Source organism: Phoxinus phoxinus, assembly GCF_949152265.1.
Source record: "Phoxinus phoxinus genome assembly, chromosome: 15".
Taxonomy (NCBI): domain Eukaryota; kingdom Metazoa; phylum Chordata; class Actinopteri; order Cypriniformes; family Leuciscidae; genus Phoxinus; species Phoxinus phoxinus.
The window spans coordinates 4,071,051-4,091,991 of NC_136890.1; the positions used below are offsets into that span (position 1 = coordinate 4,071,051).

A 20,941-nucleotide genomic window follows, 5' to 3' on the forward strand; every position below is an offset into this window, starting at 1 on the left:
TCCCCATGCTTTCGCACGCATAGCCAGGGGCAGAATGGTCTCCGTGTTCTGACCGCCGCACTGCGCGGGTTGGAGAAACTGAAACGGAGGTATCAACACGGCGCGCGCGCCCTCGTTGTCTGAAGAGTGCTGCTCGCTGACGACAGCAGCCGCTGTTTCACATTCAATGACTCGGTCGCTAAGGACGGAGAACAATTTGTGGCGCGAACAGGTAATTTGTAGCCTACTGTATCTTTCAACAGTGTTCGTGTTTTTTTACTATAGTAGAGATGATCGGTTCACGTGCGCTGTCTGATGTTTACTGCATCACTCGACATGGAGAGGTTGGGTAAAGTAATAATTACAAGAGCTTCACGGTTATCAGATACAAGCATTCAACGGCCCTGTAGTATATATATATATAAATATCGGTTATTTGTGTTTGCGCACGTGATATCAGGAAGCAATGTAATAACGTTACCTGTAATACACACATGATGGCGATGCGCAAATCGAGTGTGTGTGTGTGTCACAAATCATTATTGTTTCTTCAACTTGTTAAAATATCTTACTTTACTGCAACTATCTGTTTCTGCTTCTTTATCATATTTATAGTGTGTGATTTATAAAATACCATATCCTACATCACATATTTTGATATGTGAGGTATACTGCCCCCATCTGGTATGGAATGTGGAGTATGACTTGATTTTTTTTGCCAGACAATTACACATGGCACCTTTAATCAATGGTTCAATTACTCACTCATAAAGACAGTCACTTGTCGCCGCCTTCTGGCTTAATGATGCAAGTTGCGCAAACACGAACAAGCAGAGTGATACAAACAGGGGAAAGTCAAACACATTCGAGGTAATGTTATCAAATTTATAGAATAATAATGGCAATATATTTAATAGGGTGCTTGTGTTGTTAAATTAAGCTTATAGTATCCACTGTCTCTCTTTGATCAAACTGATTATTTCTGACGGTCATTTAAAACTTCTATCGAAAAACAGCTGTTTATACTTGCATTTTATCTCGCACGACCCGCTCTTCCAACTCTTCCACTCCGTATGTGCGCGACTGCGCGTGTTGCCTAGTAATGAACGTGCTTGGAGCGGGAACACGTAATTTACCCGGAAACAACACATTTTAATTTCTGATTGGCTGGAAGCTGGCATTTAACTCTGTATAACTCGAGACAGATGCTATGAACTCGGCAGAGAATTTCCTCCATTTGTCTGCGCCTCGTCCATTAATTGTATAGCGGGACAAGTTATCCCTTACTCCTCAGCGTGAGAAACACAAGGTGTGGCGTGTGTGCAGGGGTTGAAATGCGTGTGTCTCACGCCCAATGCGTGAGACTTGAGAGCCCTGCATTAGCTGATAAACAAAGAGAGTCATGAAATAATTTTAAATCAACACAAAAAAGTCTAAAATTGGGCTTAGAATCAGTTACACTCGTGAAGATGAAACTCGCCACATAAAGTAAGCAGTTTTAATCTGTCATCCATCTCCTTTGACCCGGAGTCCCAAATAAAATAAAAAACACATTTGTAGCTTCAAAAGTAAAGTTTGTAATAAGCAGAAAAAATAAGCCAAAGCTACCTTCCTCCAAAACTCCCTTGAATAATCACATTCAAAAAACAAATGTGGTATTGTTTCAAGATTAGAGTTACAGAATGTGCAGTGTGAAGAGATGTCCAATTTAAATTTAGAAAGAAGAGAGTTACAGGGATTGCTAAATTGATATTGTTCAATAAAAAAATTAAAAAAAAAGAAGTGTCGCGCGGGTTGTTCGTCAGCGGAGTGCAGTGTCGCGTGTCGCGCGTGTTGTTCGTCAGCAGAGGGCAGTGTCGCGTGTCGCGCGTGTTGTTCGTCAGCAGAGGGCAGTGTCGCACAGGCAGAGCATCGGTGAACATGCGAAGAACCTCCCCGTCCCTCCAGTGATGTTTATTTCAGGAAACGGGACACTCCGTAGTAAGTCCAACAACACTCTCGGGTGCTCCAGGAATCGCAGGCGAAGGAAAGCATGCTGATGGTTGTGTGAGCAGCGCGTAAAGATGGTGTTCGAGTCACTGGTGGTCGATGTCTTGAACAGGTTTCTGGGCGATTATGTGGTGAACCTCGACAGCTCGCAGCTCAGCCTCGGCATATGGGGAGGTAACGTACAGTCAACGTGTCAGCTGTCAAATACAAACGTGTTGATAAAAACGCATTGTGTCCACTCATGTACATACACAACACAGCTATATGGCCGTTTACGTTAAAAGAGTCAGCTGACCTTACACTGGACTCTGAGAGATATGACTTTGGTGTGAACATGCGTTTTACAGTAACCCTTAACTAATCTGCTGGGTTAAATCTATTGTAGTGTTGGTTCGCTCCACTGTGTAGTTATATATATATGTTAGCCTACTCTGTGTAATTAGTTTGGCATTACCTTGATTGGGATAGTTCACCCCACATGTAAACTCTGTTCACTCATCATGTGGCTTAAAACATGTCCAGTTACATTCTTACAATGGAAGATAATGGGGATTTCTGCGGTCCAGCTTCAAAAATTGACTTCGGAAACAAGTAATTCATGACACAGTTTGCACTTTCGGGTGAATGTGGAGAGTTGGCTTCACTTTCATTCTGAGATCCAGGATACCGCTTCTGTTTATGTGCAATTATCAAAACAAGAACATGTTCACTGACATTAAGCGGAGATTATGACTACAGTATTTTGTTAACAACACGGATGTACCATTTCATTCCCTTTCTCTTGATTTTTTATCAACATTATGATGAAACATAATATCTTTTACTACTATATTGTGAGAAAACGAAGAGGTTAATTTATAAAATATGAATTTTATTAGTTTTCACTGCTGCATCCCTCCCTACTGTCAATACCATCAGATATTTATGAAAACTAACTTTATTTTTTAAAAAGTAGGTCTGATTAGTATAAAATCACCTCCTGTAGTCTTGTATTTTATACATTTGAAACCAAAAATCATTTTATTGACGCCATAAGATTTGTCAGGCTTGGCGTGGGCGATATGACCATATTCTTATTTCACGAAATGAGAAATTGTATTTCACGATTATGATATAAATCACGATATAGTTATTTGATCTTATTTCTGTTATTAAAAAAAAAAGAATGAAAAAAGAAGCAAATGACAAACAATAGGACAAATACAATATAGCAAACAAATATGAATTTAACAATATGAATTGTTGAAAATTTTTCAGGTATAATATACATGTAGTTAGAATTAGTACAGAAATGTAATAATCAAATGTAAAAATAAAATATTGCATAATCTTCACTGTATGAATTAAATATAAATGTATTCTTATTAAAGCTAATCAGGTTATTCAGGCAAGAGTAGTAGGCTGTTATTTTCTCTTTTGTTTGATTCACATCAGCAGCAAGTAGATTTATTAGTCTGCAGACACACGGCTCCATTACACTGATTCACATCTGGTTTACACCCGACTGTTTGCTGCCCAGCCCTAGTCCGACTGTGATGATCAATAGATGGAGCGGATAATCACTTTAACCGTCCTGTAGTTCTCAACCAGGGGCCCTCGGGGGCCCTCAGCAAATATACAAGCGAGCCACAAGAGGACTTATTTAAAATTAATTATTTATATCAAGATATAAACTGATACCCCCCTGATCTGAACTGATTCAGAATCTTGAATCTTTTGTAATCACACAATGAATCGTGGTTAATTATTTTACTGTATTACGCTCCCAGTTTCTTTTAATAAAACGTTTGTTCGTTCATTTATTCATTCATTCATTCATTTTGAGAATCACTGCTGTAGTTTCGTTCATTCATTCATTTTGAGAATCACTGCAGTAGTTTCGTTTGTTCGTTCATTCATTCATTCATTCATTCATTCATTCATTTTGAGAATCACTGCTGTAGTTTCGTTTGTTCGTTCGTTCATTCATTTTGAGAATCACTGCTGTAGTTTCGTTTGTTCGTTTGTTCATTCATTCATTCATTCATTCATTTTGAGAATCACTGCTGTAGTTTCGTTTGTTCGTTCGTTCATTCATTCATTTTGAGAATCACTGCTGTAGTTGATTGATTGATTGATTTTTATTTGACCCTTTTGTTTAAAATACGATACATCTTTGCACCATACATTAAAAAGAAACAAAACAAAGTCAGGATAACACAAAGCCCTAGGCCTAGGGCTTATTTCCATTGTAAATAATTCCAGTTTCGTTGGTTCGTTCATTCATTTATTCATTTTTAGAATCACTGCTGTAGTTTTATTTGTTTGTTCGTTCGTTCATTCATATTGAGAATTACTGCTGTAGTTTCGTTGGTTCGTTCATTCATTCATTCATTTTGAGAATCACTGCTGTAGTTTCTTTCATTTATTCATTCATTTTGAGAATCACTGCTGTAGTTTCTTTCATTCATTCATTCATTTTGAGAATCACTGCTGTAGTATTGTTTGTTTGTTCATTCGTTCATTCATTTTGAGAATCACTGCTGTAGTTTCGTTGGTTCGTTCATTCGTTCATTCATTTTGAGAATCACTGCTGTAGTTTCGTTCGTTCATTAAAGCAGTTAAAGCAGTTCGTTCGTTCATTCGTTCATTCATTCATTCATTTTGAGAATCACTGCTGTAGTATTGTTCGTTCGTTCATTAAAGCAGTTAAAGCAGTTCGTTCGTTCGTTCGTTCGTTCGTTCGTTCGTTCGTTCGTTCGTTCCTTCATTCATTCATTCATTCATTCATTCATTCATTCATTCATTCATTCATTCATTCATTCATTCATTCGCTCAATGCATCAACATTTATAATAACAGACTGACACATGTCCTGGAGAACATCCCTATAGAGTTTTATGATATATTGCCATGTGGTTTATTGACTCACTGATAATAAGTAACTCTTATTACCACAGTACACATTTTCTCAATGATATGAATTATTGTAGGCCAAGCCGGGTAATATGGCAATGTTTCTTTTGCAGGTGCTGCCATATTAAGAAACCTTGAGATAAAAGAAAATGCATTGGTATGTTGCTTTATGTTTCACGCTAGATATGTAATGTGACATTTAATATCCATTAGGGAAATTTTTCTATTTTTCTGATGCTTTGTGAACTAGTAATGTGAGTTTTATCTCCGTAACAGAGTCAACTGGACATTCCTTTCAAAGTCCGAGCAGGACACATCGGTAAGAGAAGTGCAGTGTGCTCATGTTTGCAGTGTGCTAATCATGGCTGATGACTTTGTTGTCATATATTATGCATAAGTATGATCTTTCAGTGCTCATGATGTCTGTGTTTGGCAGGTCGTTTGGAGTTGAAGATCCCATGGAAGAACCTGTACACTCAGTCTGTGGAGGCCACGCTGGATGAGGTTTACCTGCTCATCGTGCCGACCGCTAGTAAGAGCTGATCTCAGATAACCCAGATCATTACACTGCTTAACCCTTGTGGTGTGTTCGGCTCATTTTGACCTGGAGAGGACTTTGCCCTCCCAGAACATGCTAGTCCATTTTATTGTATTGAACTAAAATGTACTGATTTTACTGAGTCTAATAACATCCCAAAATTTGTTATACTTGTCGTAAATTTTTGTGTTTTTCCCCCCCACATTTGTGAACACTTGTGGGAAAATGACCAGCCTACAAAAATATAGCTTATAAATTTCTTGTTATGCTATTTTATCACCAAATATTGGATTCAATCTTTTTGTCAACTTGTTTTCTTTAAATTAGGACAGGTTTTGTATTTGTTTTCTTAAACTGATTGATCGTAGGCCTCGATTGATGTGAGCTCATATTGTTTAGAAATGACTGCCCATTGTAAATAAATGAGGGAGTCGGAAATCATAGAAACAATTAAAGGAGAACTCCGGTCAATTTTAACATTGAGCTCAATTTTTTGTAAATTTGGAGTGCTGTCAATACAGAGAACAACGACAAAAATCGGTGTTGCCTACACCGTGTTATCCTCTTAAATAGGATTTCCGTGTTATCGACACTAAAGTAGTCAATTGTCGAGTTCACGCGCATAGGTTTAGTTACCTATGATCATGCGCGTGAACTCGACAATCGACTACTTTGGACTTTGACCGAAAACAGGAAGTAAATACAGGTCTGTGCGCTGGCTGATATAACATCATTTTTATTAATATCTTTCACATCTCCTGCAGTCAGATTCTCCGTGTTCACTCTGAAGGAATCACTCAACATGGCTGGGCACTTGTAATGACACATCAAGGATGATAAGAGAAATAAAAGCAGGTTTAAAATTAGACCCCATTGAAGTCAATAGGGTGCAAATTTTAAAAAGAGGATAACACGGTGTAGGCAACACCGATTTTTGTCGTTGTTCTCTGTATTGACAGCACTCCAAATTTACAAAAAATTGAGCTCAATGTTAAAATTGACCGGAGTTCTCCTTTAATGTTCATCATGTTCATGTTCACATTATGTAGATGTGGGCTTGCAAAAATAAAGGCCTCTGACCTGTGCATGTGTGGACACTCACGCTCGCACTCTCGCTCTCTCGCTCTCTCTCTCACACTCACTCACTCACTCACTCACTCACTCACTCACTCACTCACTCACTCACTCACTCACTCACTCACTCACTCACTCACATTCTCTCTCTCTCTCACACACAGACACACACACTCTCTCTCTCTCTCACAGACACACACACACACACACACACACACACTCACACACACTCTCTCTCTATCTCTATCTCTCACACACAGACAGACAGACACACACACACACACTCTCTCTCTCTCTCTCAAACACACACACACTCACACACACACACTCTCTCTCTATCTCTCTCTCACACACACACACACACTCACTCACTCACTCTCTCTCTCTCACACACAGACACACACACTCTCTCTCTCTCTCACAGACACACACACACACACACACACACACACTCACACACACACACACTCTCTCTCTATCTCTATCTCTCACAGACAGACAGACACACACACACACACACACACACACACACACACACACACACACACACACACACACACACACACACACTCTCTCTCTCTCAAACACACACACACACACACACACACACACTCACACACACACTCTCTCTCTATCTCTCTCTCTCACACACACTCTCTCTCTCTCTCTCTCTCTCAAACAAACACACACACACACGCACACACACACACACTATTTTGAGTATTACAGGCTTTCTTTTTCACAGAGATGAGCTTTATCCTCAAATCAGTGAGGCTCAGATCATTGAGGCTAATAAGGCGAACAATAAAGTAAACAAACAAAACAAAAACAGTTTTTTGAAGTGTGATGCGTATATGACTGCCTGGTGTCACAGAAGATCCCTGCATGCATGTGATCCTGCCAGTTTGCTTTGCTAACAGGCTTCTTGCTCTGTTCACGCAGGTATAAAGTATGACGCGGAGAAGGAAGAGCGCCAGCTTCAGGAATCTCGGCAGAGGGAGCTCCAGCGCATCGAGGAGACCAAACAGAGGGCAGCAGAAAAAGGTGCAGTAGATCATTTGAGATCACTTTACTTCTACATGGAGAGAGATGACACACATTTACATTTGAGTCTTTGTCCTCAGAGGATCCAAAGGCAGAGAAGCAGGACACATTTGTGGAGAAACTGGTTACACAGGTGATCAAAAACGTGCAGGTGAAAATATCCAACATACACGTCCGCTATGAGGATGATGTGAGTACTTCTGACGTTTCAAGCTTTTATATGTTAATGTTCCTTTATGTTTCTGCCTTTCTATGCAATGTATCACTCATAAGGCATGATGTGTTGCAGACCTTTGAGTGTTTTCAATGTTAAACATGTTTTCTAGGTCACTAATCCCAATGCCCCGCTCTCATTCGGCGTGTCCCTGCAGAACCTCAGTCTCCAGGTATGCCAATCATCTCATGCAAAATAAAATGATTTAATAATGACTTTATTGGATTAATCTTCTCATATAACCTGTCAAAAATACATGTCACACTAAAATCAAGAAATAATAAGAGATAATAGCAATATATATATTATTTCTTAATACTATAAAATACAATAAATAATATATATTTAATAAATTCTATGAAACTAAATATTAAATAAAAAATATATTAATTACATGTTATTTAGTAATTTTCTTTTTCTTTTGACATGTACATACATTATTTTATATTTACTAAAAATAAAAATAGTAAATATAATGTATAATATTAGTGCTGTCAATCGATAAAATAAAATAAACGAATTAATCGCACATTTTTCTGTAATGAATCGCGATTAATAAAACATAACATTACTTTTTTTGGTTTTTAATAAATTCACATTTAATCCTCAAATTAACATAGAAACAACATACAGTAGCTTGTATTTAAAATATTTGTTTAATGCATATTTTTATTAAAGAAGACCAGCATCACTGATTCCAATTACTGCTACTGATGTCTCTATCAAATACATTTTTTGTTTTCAATTTTAGCTATTAATTATTATAGCCATCCAGCATTATAGTATAATTGAAAGCTATCGTTTTTTTTAAAAACATTTATTAGGCTTTAAAAAATACGTAAACTTTAAAGAATGTTCACATAAACCCATTATAATAAATGTCACATTTACTTGTACGGTTCATTATATCAGGGCTCAAATCTTTCTAGTGGCCAAGTCAGACCAGTTCAGATTTTTACTTGCTCTGTCAAAATGCACAAAAAGTTATTGTTTCTGAGGAGTTAAGATGTTCAGGTGGGTCTAACATGTAGGTTATATACAGAAGTGATCAAACTCTTCACTGCATCAATTATAAATGAATCATAGATTAATCCTTAGTAAAACTACAAATGTTATTCAGTCAAGAGCAGTGAGTGGTTTCCTCTTTTTCTTTTGTTCTTTGATTATCATTAATAACTGAGGTCACAACAGCGGGTCACTTATGGATGAAAAAAAACTCACGGCACGGGGAAAAAATGGATGCTGCGTTAATTGCATTAAATATTTTTAATGCATTAAACTAAACAAAATTAAACAAAAAATCGCATGCGTTAACGTGTTAAATTTGACAGCCCTAATATATACAGATAGAATATGGTGCAAAAGTTAATTTATTTCTGTACTTCAACTTAAAAGGTGAAACTAATATATTATATATAGACTCATTACATGCAAAGTGAGATATTTCAAGCCTTTATTTGTTATAATTTTGATGATTATGGCTTACAGCTTATGAAAACTTTTTCACAATATTCTAATTTTGAATTTGGGGTTTTCATAAGCTGTAAGCCATAATCATCAAAATTATAACAAATAAAGGCTTGAAATATCTCACTTTGCATGTAATGAGTCTATATAATATATTAGTTTCACCTTTTAAGTTGAATTACTGAAATAAATGAACTTTTGCACCATATTCAAATTTGTCCAGTTTCAGCTGTATGTTATATGCAATATGCATTTACAAACTTTTAAGTTAAATGTGATTAATCATAATCACTTATTTTATGCAGCCCATGTTTAATATACTGTTTTATGTCTACAATATATAGTTGTTTGTGGTTTTTCTGTCTGTATATTATAACCTTTTTGTTACATTTTCCAGACAGCTGATCAGAACTGGAACCCGTGTCTCCTGGATGAGAAAGCCAAGCTGTTTTTTAAGGTCTTTTTCACTTCCAGGGTTATGAGTAGCAAAGTTAACCAGTATTGTTCACTAATACCTCTTGTTACTTCATTTAGCTTGTGCGTTTGGACAATCTGTTTGCGTACTGGAACGTGAACTCAGAGCTTTACTCCAACCACAACCCTGATGAGGCTCTGGTAGGCCTTCACATCTCCGTTTCATTCAGCTGTGAGTCTGAGGAAAAGAAATCTCACGTCTTCATTGAGTGTTCATTTGTGTTTTTCACAGCGATACCTGAAGCACAGTGTAGCCGTCCAGAACGCCATCCCTCAGGATTATCACTTCAGTGAGTTCCTTCTTGCTTTTCACTCTCAAATGTGTATTAAACAGTGTTTTATGATAATATGATCAATTTTTTATTTTGTTTTGTTTTGGAGTGACAGTTGTGGTCACTATAAAGTGTATTTGTGAAAAGGTGAATAATGCTGTGGGTTTTTTTGGTTTATTTTTTTTATTTTTTGGTCACAATCTTTGTGAACTGGCAAGAGTTGCATAAAGACTATTCAGAAAAGTTCTCCTTTTTATGTAAAAACAAAATAACAACAGCATATTAGTTGGGAATGACATGAGTGTTTAGTAGACACTTTAGAAGATATGTGACCCTGGACCACAAAACCAGTCACATGGGTATTTTTTTTTTAAATTGAGAGAGAGTTATACATAATCTGAAAGCTGAATAAATAATCTTTCCATTGATGTATGGTTTGTTAGGATAGGACAATATTTGGTCGAGACACAACTATTGTAAATATGGAATCTGAGGATGCAAAAAAATCTAAACATTGAGAAAATCTCCTTTAAAGTTGTGCATTTATGTTCACGATTGTGCTGCATTCACTCACACAAATACATGTTTTATATATTTACTGTAGGAAATTTACTAAATATCTTCATGGATCATGATCTTTACTTAATATCCTAATGATTTTTGGCATAAAAGAAAAATCTATAATTTTGACCCGTATTGTTGTGTATTGCCACAGATATACCCGTGCGACTTGTGACTGGGTTTGTGATCCAGGGTCACATATTGGCAAATTCTTGTATTTGGATATTGTCTTTCTCCTGAACAAATTATAGTATCAAGAAAATACAAACCAACTTTGTTTTTGTTTAGTCTTTCGTCCAATATCTGCAAATGCCAAGCTGCGCATGAACCCTCGCTCCGATGTGGACTTCTCCTCGCCGAAAGTGGACCTCGTGGTGAACCTGGCGGAGGTGGCTGTGGAGCTGAGCCGGCCACAGGTGAGGAAATGTGGTCATGTGGTCTAATTCAGCGAACAAACAATGACAAATCATTCATATGACTTTACGGCGTTTGTTTTCTAGTACGTCAGCATTCTGGAGCTGTTGGGCTCGGTGGATATGATGACCCGTAACCTTCCATACAGGAAGTATCGTCCAAATGTGCCGGTTCACACTAATGCTCCTCAATGGTACGTGCATTTGGAGTGTATGGTAGCGCTGTACGATATCGAAGAAAAATGCGATAATTCATTAAAGGATTAGTTTACTTAAAAAAAAACTTTTGCTGATCATTTACTCACCCCGATGTCATCCAAGATGTCCATGTCTTTCTTTCTTCAGTCGAAAAGAAATTAAGGTTTTTGATGAAAACATTTCTCCATATAATGGACGTCACTGGCGACCAAACGGTTCAAGGTCCAGATGGCAGTGTCAGTGCCGCTTCAAAGGGCTTTAAACGATACCAGACGACGAATAAGGGTCTTATCTAGCGAAACGTTCGGTCATTTCAAAAATAAATAAAGTTTAAGTTTTATAAGCACAAATGCTCGCCTTGCTCTGTTCTGTGATGCGCGTTCGTGACGTCACGTAATACGCGATTACGTTGTAAAGGTCACGCTTCTGTGAAAAGTCCAAAATTTCTGTCCTGACGAAAATGTTCTTTTAGGCTTTTTAATATTACAACACCAGGATACGCACACGAGATGGGCATTTTAAACGATAAACTGACACAAAGACATTTGAATATGTGTGTATGGTCCTCCTTCCGTACATTTGTAAACACTGACTCGGTGAAGCGTGACCTTTCCAACGTAATTGCGTATTACGTGACGTCACGAACGCGCATCACAGAACAGAGCAAGGCGAGCATTTGTGCTTATAAAACTTTTACTATTTTATTTATTTTTGAAATGACCGATCGTTTCGCTACATAAGACCGTTAATCATCGTCTGGTATCGTTTAAAGCCCTTTGAAGCGGCACTGAAACCTTGAACCGTTTGGGGCCCATTGACGTCCATTATATGGAGAAATGTTTTCATCAAAAACCTTAATTTCTTTTTGACTGAAGAAAGAAAGACATGGACATCTTGGATGACATGGGGGTGAGTAAATTATCAGCAAAGTTTTTTAAAAAGTGAACTAATTCTTTAAATAATGCGATACGATAATGCTTAAAGTGTGTAAAATAAACTTAAATTATCTTTGAAAAATATTTAAAATTATATACGTCTTTCACATTCTTTTTGTGACAAGAAAACGTCCCTACACCTTCTGAAAGTGAACCGAAGTGTTTTACTGTCTCATAAGAAGAGTTGTTTTAACATCAGTGTGAACCACAGGGTTCAGGGTTTCAGGAAGGCCTACATTGGCTTTATTTAACAACAGAAACTGAATAATCAAATGTAAAAATAAAACACAGCTTAGTTTTTACAGTATGAATTCAATATATATACTGATTATTATTATTATTAAAGCTACAAAAGTTATTCAGCCGAGAGCAGTGAGTGATTTTCTCTTTGTCTTTTGTTCATGACCCCAGTTATTGCAAGCTGTTGCGATATACACATAATAATTTCGATATATTGTGCAGCCCTAGTGAGTGATCTTGGATAAGTCAATTTGTAGTAGTGTAATTCTGTGCTTTCTGTGTGTGTGTGTGTGATCATCGCAGGTGGAGATATGTGATCACAGGCGTTTTGGAGGTCAACATCAAGCCCCGCCTTCACATGTGGTCGTGGCAACACATCCGACGCCATCGGCAACATGTGAAAAAGTACAGAGAGATCTATAAGAACAAAATCACCAGTAAGAAACCCGCAGAGAGTCTGCTGAAGGAGCTTGAGGTGGGTGAGCACTGAGCATGCTCAGTCAATAGGGGAAATCCTGCCGGTATTTACTTGCTCTCATGTCCTTCCAAACCCATATGCTGTTGAACACAAATTTTTTTGTGTTTTTTTGGTGTTTTGACAGGCATGGTCACTATAAGCGGTATTTGAGAAATGGCCAGTAAGGCTGTGGTTAAAGGTGCTATAAGCGATGTCACACGTTTTTTTAGGCCAAACAATTTTTTGTCACATACAGCAAACATCTCCTCACTATCCGCTAGCTGCCTGTCCCCTGAACACACTGTAAAAAAGCGCGGTCTCTGTAGACAGCCCAGGCTCCACAAACGGCAACAAAAACAATTTGGGCCAACCCGCACCACGAAACATAACAAACAGTGTTCCAGCCAATCACCGACAAGCAGGGTTTGGGGGTGGAGTTTGGGGGGTTAGTGTGCGTACACATGAAGGGGTGAGTGGAGGAGAGAGAAGCATGAAGAGGGAAGTTAGAATTATATTCTCTTATAGTTTGATATGGCCGACACACGACCAGAGAGACGACTTTCCGATGAACAAATTGCAAAGAGGGAAAAGGATAAGGAACACGCGAAGTCCCGAATTTACATTGGAAAAGCCTTCGAAAGGTGGCGAGAACTCCAACGGCAGAGGGGCTTCCAATCCGACATCCAGGTAGCTCTGTTGCTGGACAGGTAAATTCATTTTTTTGTTTTTCTAAATGGACGTTCGTGTTCGCCTAACCAACACAAGTATATAGGTTTTAGATACACCGTCTGGTGCACCTGGACATATCATCAGTGATGTAACCTAGGATCACGGGGGGTTTCGGGTCTTTCAACAATCAGACCCCCTCCCCTAGGCGACCCAGCCGGGGTGATCAAGTCCCAGCTTATGTCCAGGTAGCGCTACTACCCTACACGCCATGCCTCTCCTCTCCTGATCCACAGCCACCTTGATGCTACTTCTGCAGCATCAGTGGCCAACTTAATGGCCCTTCGCTGGCTCGCCCCTGTGATGCCAAGCATTTTGTAGGCCCTGCAAAGGGAATGGCCCACAAACCCTCGACATCCCACTTCGACAGGTTGGCATATTGCCCGCCACCCATTGCTCCGGCAACCCTCCACAAGCTGGGAGTACTTTGCCCTCTTTCTTTCATTGGCCTCCTCCATACGGTCCTCCCAAGGCACTGTTAACTCCAAGAGAATTACCTGCTTGGAGGACTCTGAGGTGAGCACAATGTCAGGCCTTAATGTTGTTATGGCAACTGCTTCAGGGAACTTCAGCTGCTTGCCCAGATCAACTGCCAGCTCCCAGTCGCGCGCCGTTGCCAACAGGCCAGAGGAGGTGCCCCGGGCAGCTGGTGTTGACTTCTCCCCAGCTCTGACAAAAGCTACGGTCTTCACTGGGCGAAGGCTCTTGCTGTGGCTAATTCCACTGCAGATAGAATCCGCTACGGCTTTTAGGACCTGGTCATGCCGCCAGCGGTAACGCCCTTCGCCCAGGGCTTTTGGACAGCAGCTCAGGATGTGTTCCAACGTTCCTCTCCTCTGGCAGAGGGGGCATGCTGGTGTCTCCACCTTTCCCCAGGAGAAGAGGTTGGATGGACTTGGCAACACGTCATAGACCGCCTGAATCAGGAATTTTATCCTGTAGGGTTCAGCCTTCCAAAGCTCAGTCCATGTGATTTTGCGCTCCGCTGTTCGCTCCCATCTTGTCCAGGCGCCCTGTTGCCGCATCCCAGCCATCTGGCAAGCTCGCTTCTCCTCAACTCCTGCACGCACCTCCTCCAGGATCAGGGACCTCCTCTCTTTCCCTTCTGCCTTGTCGTAGCGAGGAGTTCTTCTGCTGCCCAGGCCAGCTCTCCCCTGTGCCACTGTGCCCACCAACACCCTTTGCCGTAGCCTTGACTCTGCGTCGTCCACTGCCACGGCCGCCCTCCACTTCCGCCCTGTCCTGACCTCAATCCCAGCCTGGGCAACCTTTGGATCACTGGACTCCCGATACTGTAGGACCTCCCTGGACCGCGTCACCATGAACTCCTCGCTCAGGCTGCTCATGGGAAGCTTCAGCTTGTTGTTCTGCCCATATAGAGCGATGCTGCTCAGGCTTCGAGGCAGTCCCAGCCACCTGCGCAGAAACCTGCTAATCCTCATCTCAAAGCCTTCCACCGTTGAAATGGGGACTTCAAACACCAGGAGGGGCCATAGGATCCGAGGGAGAATGCCGTGCTGGTAAATCCAGGCCTTGAACTTGCCAGGAAGGCCAGACTTGTCCACCGCGGCCAGCCAGGTCTCCAAGTCTTGGTTGGTCGCTTTTGTGGAAGCTGCGTCTCTCAGGCTACAATTGAACACCTTCCCCAGGCTCTTCACAGGTTCCTCTGTCAGTGATGGTATCTTGGTGGTGCCAAGTGAGAAGTGGAACTTGTCAGTGACCTTCCCTTTCTTCAGCACGAGGGACCTCGACTTAGCCGGCTTGAAGTTCATGCGAGCCCAGGACATCAGCTCCTGAAGGCCATTCAGGATCCACCTGCAGCCTGGGACAGATGTTGTGGTCACTGTCAGGTCATCCATGAAGGCTCGGATGGGTGGCTGTCTAACTCCAGACTTCGAGAGGGGCCCCCTACACTGCATTTCCGCAGATTTCACCAGCATGTTCATGGCGAGTGCAAAAAGGATAACTGAGATTGTACAGCCAGTGATGATCCCCTTCTCAAGCTTGTGCCAGTCTGAGGTTGTTGTTCCGGAGGAGACTCTCATATGGAAGTTGGTATAGTAGTCCAGGATGAGGTCTCTGAACTTCTTCGGGGTATGATGCCGGTTCAGTGCCTCTTCGACCAGTTTATGGGGTATGGATCCATAGGCATTTGCGAGGTCCAGCCACAGCACAGCCAGGTCCCCCTTGTTCTCCCTGGCTTCCCTGATAAGCTGAGTGACCACACCTGTATGCTCCAGACATCCAGGTACCTCTGGGATTCCTCCCTTCTGGACTGCTGTATCGATGTAGGAATTCTTCAGGAGGTAGTCTGTCAGTCGCCTGGAAATGAGGCTGAAGAAAATCTTTCCTTCAACACTCAGCAGTGAGATGGTCCGGAACTGCTCGATTTTCTGAGACTTCTCCTCCTTCGGGATCCAAACACCCTCTGCCTGTCTCCATTGGTCTACTACCTTTCCTCTCCTCCAAATCACCTTCAGGATCTTCCAGAGTCTGTGGAGTAGTCTTGGACAGTTCTTATAAACCTTATACGGTACTCCACTGGGCCCTGGAGCAGAATTTGCCCTTGCCCTTCTAACCACCTCCTGGATCTCCTTCCAGCCTGGCTCTTTCCCGTCAAAGTCCAGAGCCGGTGCAGGTGGATTGATCAAGAGCCTGCAAGGGCCTAGGTCTTGCTCTCTGTACTCATCACTGTAGGATTGCTTGAGGTGGTGGTCAACCTCAGCTTTAGAGCAGGTGAGTTGGCCACTGCGCTTCTGTCCTAGCAGCTGTTTCGTAAATCCAAATGGGTTCACTAGAAAGGCAGCTCTCCTCCTGGACCTCTCCTTCCTCCTCCTCCTATGCCACTCCGCTCTCCTCAGGGTCATCAGCTTTTTGCGGATTATGCTGCGTAGCTCCGCAAGCGGTCCCCTCTCCTCTTCGCTTGCAACCTTGAACTGCTGCCTCAAGGTCTTCAGCTCCTGCCTGAGCTGATGGATTTTGCTTGCTCTGTTGTTCATGGTATAAGGGGGCTTCGCTGCTCGCTTCTCCTCAAGTCCAAACCTCTCTGCAGCTAGGCTGATGATGATTGTAGTCATCGTTTTGAGGCGTTGATCGGCTCTCCCTTTGGCAGTTATCTCCAAGATGGTATCTGCGTCTTCATCAAGCTGGCGCCACTCCTTCTCCTTGCTAGCTTGGGGCCACTTCACCCGACGATGTTCTGATGTCCTGTGTGCGTCAGGTGGTTGCGTCACCTGGAGGCTCCGGGCACTGTGGGGTGACTCCGGGCCTGGCTCCTCCTGCGTCTCACCAGGCGTAGTTCCTGTGCGCTGTGACTCTACCTCCTTCTGCATACACTTCATCTTGGCCTGGTGGATCCGCAGGCCATGTCGGTTCTTGCATATCTTGCCACATATACATTCCATTGTCATCGTCGTATTTTCATTGCCATGTGTCGTCATCCTTTAATTACCTAGATCTATGCAGTCAGCGCAAACTTTAGTGAATACAACATATAGGTTTATAGCAGCTAGCGATCGATCTCTATTGTAAATGATCAAGCAAACTCACAGTAGGGCGACAGCTTGTGTGAATGATTGTATTCAGCCACTGTTTGTTATGAATTTGAATGTTCATTTATAGGCTATTGACAACTTTTACTAAATTTGTTTATGATGGAGCCGTTGTTTATGCTCACTGGGAAACGAAGGGAGGGGGACGGGATGAGGAGGAGGGAGGGTCTAGCTAGCCTCCGTTTTGTTTGACAAGACTAACCCAGCATCGCTTAGAGCACCTTTAAGTTTTTTGTTTGGTTTTGATAGCCATGGTCACTTTAAAGGGTGAACTGGCAAATATGGCTTTGTTTTTGTTTTGTTGTTTTTGTTTAGGAGTTTGACAGTCCTCGTCATTATTAACCGTATTTGTGAAATGGCAAATAAGGCGGTGGTTTTCTTTTGTTTTGTTTTGATAGCTGTGCTCACTATGAATGGTATTTGTGAAATTGTTTTGTTTTGTTTTGTTGTTTTGACATTTGACAATAACTATGAAAGGTGAACTGGCAAATATGATTTTTTTTTGGGGAGTTCGACAGCCTCAATATAAAATGTATTTTTGAAATTGCAAATAAGGCTGTGGTTTAGTTTCTTTGTTTTGTTTTGTCAGCCATTGTCACTATGAACGGCGAAATGGCAAATATGACAAAATACATTTTTTATTTTGGAGTTTGACAGTTGTGGTCACTATAAACTGTATTTGTGAAATGGCAAATAATGCTGTGCTTTAGTCTTTATGAACTAGCAAGAACTGCATAAGGACAAATGAAAATATAAAAAAAAATATTCAGAAAAATTCTCCTTTTATGATAAAAAAAATAAATAACAACAGCATATTGGTTTGGAATGACGTGTGAGTGTGTTTTAATTTTTAGGCTAACTTTAGAAGACATTCTCAAATTCACTCAAAAAACTAAAATTGTAAATGGTTATTGTCTTTCTTCTGAACAAAAGTAGTATATACATTACTTTAAAATGCTCTGTAATTCTAGCCTGGGTTTCCCCAGACTGCCTTTGCGCAGCGCGATTTTATTCTCGCTGAAAGGCAGTCTGGAAACCATGGACCTGATTTTCGCCTCGTTTAGGGAACCAATCACAGAACGGGGAGGGAGCAGCAAGACGATGACGACATCTATGCGACACAACTAAGCAGTTTGTTTATGGATTCAACATGGCAGCAGACGCGAAGCTACCTTTTGATGCAGCCTTAGATATTGTTCTAAGTAGTTTAGAACGCAAGTTTATTTCGAAAAAAGAGCAGTTTTTGGCGTCAGCTTTTGGCGTCTCTACATACGTCATCTGGTATAATGGAAACGATTGGTTATGAGCTACGTACAGGCGCATTTGATAGACATTCTTAGCACCCAATAAACGGCGCCGGGCATTCGTAAACCACGCCTCAAATACGAGAAAATGCGCATGTGGTTCCCAGACCCAAGTCTCAACGAGAATTGGGTCTGGCGTTAGCCAGGCTACTGTAATTCCTAAATACTGCATTAGATTAAAAACTACACTTTCAAAGAGAGCATAACGCTACTGTTCTGAAAAAGATTTAGCCTCTGTTGACTGATGTGTGATGCTACTTTACATTAAAATAAATTATGTAACATATTTAGTTACTCTTCACATTTCAATTCGCAGTAAAAAGTCCATAAATCTAGTGTGTTCTGTTCAGAATAGATAATTTTTATCTACTTTTTTTAAGCTTAAAATGTGTCAAAAAAACAATTAAGCCTGATGTCATTTCTATGATCGCTCTGTTTTGAGCATAACCTTTTTTTCATCCTTAAGGACACGGAAAGAACCCTGGATATATTCAACATCACAATGGCAAGACAGCAAGCTGAGATGGAGGTGACGTGACATCAGTTTCACACTCTCACAGTTGTATAATATTATATAGGTCATTTTAATCCTTAAAGGGATACTTCACTTATTAGCATTGAGCTTTGTATCAGTAGAAACCCGGTAGTATTTTCTAATGACCGTGCTTCCCCCCCCTCATGTCCCCCTGAGACGAGAGATTTCTGTGTTGTGTGTCTGGGAAAAAAACTCAGATGACGCAATAATCGCCATTTAGTGTCATCATCAGGCTTTTCTGGCCAGAGGCGAGAGACTACAGCCAGTAGTAGGAGCGAGTGCCGCATGTTTTCAACCCGCCCATAGGGGGATATCACAAAACGGATATAAATCCCATCATCATTTAAATTAATTTATCAACTAAATCGTCACGGAGACTCGCGATAAAACGGCGTCTTTTCAGTTTCGAGTCAACTAGTAGCCTAGTTGTATAATTTCTCCTGATACTGGCCTCTGTAACCGGTAGGCGTGGCTTGGGAGTGTCCTCGTAGGGCAGCGAAGTAAGTGTATTCTGGGAGTTGTTGTCTTTCATCCTCATGAGCCAAAAATAAATTTTCTGGCTTTTCTCAGTCTAGAAGGCACCAACTTCTAAAATAATTTCACATTTGTACTACATACCGTATTTTCCGGACTGTAAGTCGCTCCATAGTATAAGTCGCATCAGTCAAAAAATGTGTCACGAAGAGAAAAAAAAACATATATAAGTCGCACTGGACTATAAGTCGCATTTATTTAGAAATTTATTTCACAAAATCCAAGACCATGAACAGACATTTAATCTGGAAAGGTTATTCAGCTGCACAACAGCACACAGAACAACAGCTGAAGGTGTCCGGTGTGTTAGCGTAACACATTAACAGTTATTCAGCTCCACAATAGCATAAAGCACATATACCTGTGAGGCTGAATAGGCCAAATTAACATTAGCCAGCGAGTCCAACAAGTTACTGGTAAGCAAGTTCACCAAGCTCCCGATCTCATTCCTCAACACTGAATACATTGAGTTCTTCCTCGGTGTCGCTTCTGAACAACTCCGCTAACTAGAGCGCCCTCTCGCGGCTGTAGACGGTAATGCTTTCTCTTGGTTCATCTCAGTCAGTATGAATTAATTTTGATATATAAGTCGCACCTGACTATAAGTCGCAGGACCAGCCAAACTATGAAAAAAAGTGCGACTTATAGTCTGAAAAATACGGTAAATGACCCAATTTAAATACACATTCATCTTTCCAGCGGTGAAATATCCCTTTAATACAGTGTGGCATATGGATCATACAACTGGAAGTGTGTTCCTGTAGCTCAGCTAGCAAAGTGAAGGTCTTGGTTAGATTCTCCAGTTTCTCCCTGAACCTCACCTGTTGACTCTCGCATGTTGTGCGGCTGGTGTTGTAGGCCTCGAAGGCGGGGCTCAGGATCAACCGGCCCGGGGTGAAGGTGGAGGAGGAACAGTCACAGGGCTGGTTCGGCTGGATGTGGAACTGGTCTGGAGAAACTGAAACGCAAACCAAAGACGTCAAAACAGGAGGTTTGACTGCGCTCTGTATCTGTTTAGTGAAGCATAACGAGTCCTGCACACAATCTGTGGTCTAGAATTAGTTTTTTTTAATAACATTAAATGTAATATTCAACAATAATATTGATCTTCCTGCATTGACACCATTATATGAGAACTGAACTGAGCTGGACGATTATATATATATATATATAAATGAACTAAATGAGTAACTTTTTTACAACAAAATGAAACATCACTGAGCTTTCTTCTGGAAACAAACCGTGTTGCATTATTTTCCTGTTATCTCTGTAAAGCTGCTCTGAAACAATCTGTATTGTAAAAAGCGCTGTATAAATAAATGTGACTAGATTTCCACTGAACGCTCAGCAGATTTATGAGATTTTTGTGGTTCCTAATATTCCACATTTATGTTTCTGATGAATTTTCTGTTTCGTATCTCTCAGGTTTTGATGGGCTAATGACCCCAGCAGAGAAAGCCAAACTGTACGCTGCCATTGGATACAGCGAGACAGCCGTCAATCCTAACCTGCCAAAAAAGGTTAATGACAAACAATCACAG

General features: G+C 40.8%; 1 protein-coding gene across 2 annotated transcripts in view; it reads left to right on the forward strand.

Moving 5' to 3' along the window:
• The first annotated feature begins 1,873 nt into the window (after positions 1-1,873).
• The window catches only part of vps13a (vacuolar protein sorting 13 homolog A), a 99,433-nt gene continuing 80,365 nt past the window's right edge, over positions 1,874-20,941 (forward strand). For both annotated transcript variants that reach the window (XM_079638352.1, XM_079638353.1), the window contains exons 1-16: positions 1,874-2,142; positions 4,977-5,020; positions 5,140-5,182; positions 5,300-5,395; positions 7,418-7,519; positions 7,600-7,709; positions 7,846-7,905; positions 9,598-9,657; positions 9,735-9,815; positions 9,907-9,964; positions 10,796-10,923; positions 11,008-11,114; positions 12,597-12,768; positions 18,798-18,860; positions 20,259-20,391; positions 20,826-20,920. In XM_079638352.1, coding sequence (XP_079494478.1) covers positions 2,043-2,142; positions 4,977-5,020; positions 5,140-5,182; positions 5,300-5,395; positions 7,418-7,519; positions 7,600-7,709; positions 7,846-7,905; positions 9,598-9,657; positions 9,735-9,815; positions 9,907-9,964; positions 10,796-10,923; positions 11,008-11,114; positions 12,597-12,768; positions 18,798-18,860; positions 20,259-20,391; positions 20,826-20,920 — 1,452 coding nt within the window. In that variant the 5' untranslated portion in view covers positions 1,874-2,042. The remainder of the gene's footprint in view (positions 2,143-4,976; positions 5,021-5,139; positions 5,183-5,299; positions 5,396-7,417; positions 7,520-7,599; positions 7,710-7,845; positions 7,906-9,597; positions 9,658-9,734; positions 9,816-9,906; positions 9,965-10,795; positions 10,924-11,007; positions 11,115-12,596; positions 12,769-18,797; positions 18,861-20,258; positions 20,392-20,825; positions 20,921-20,941) is intronic.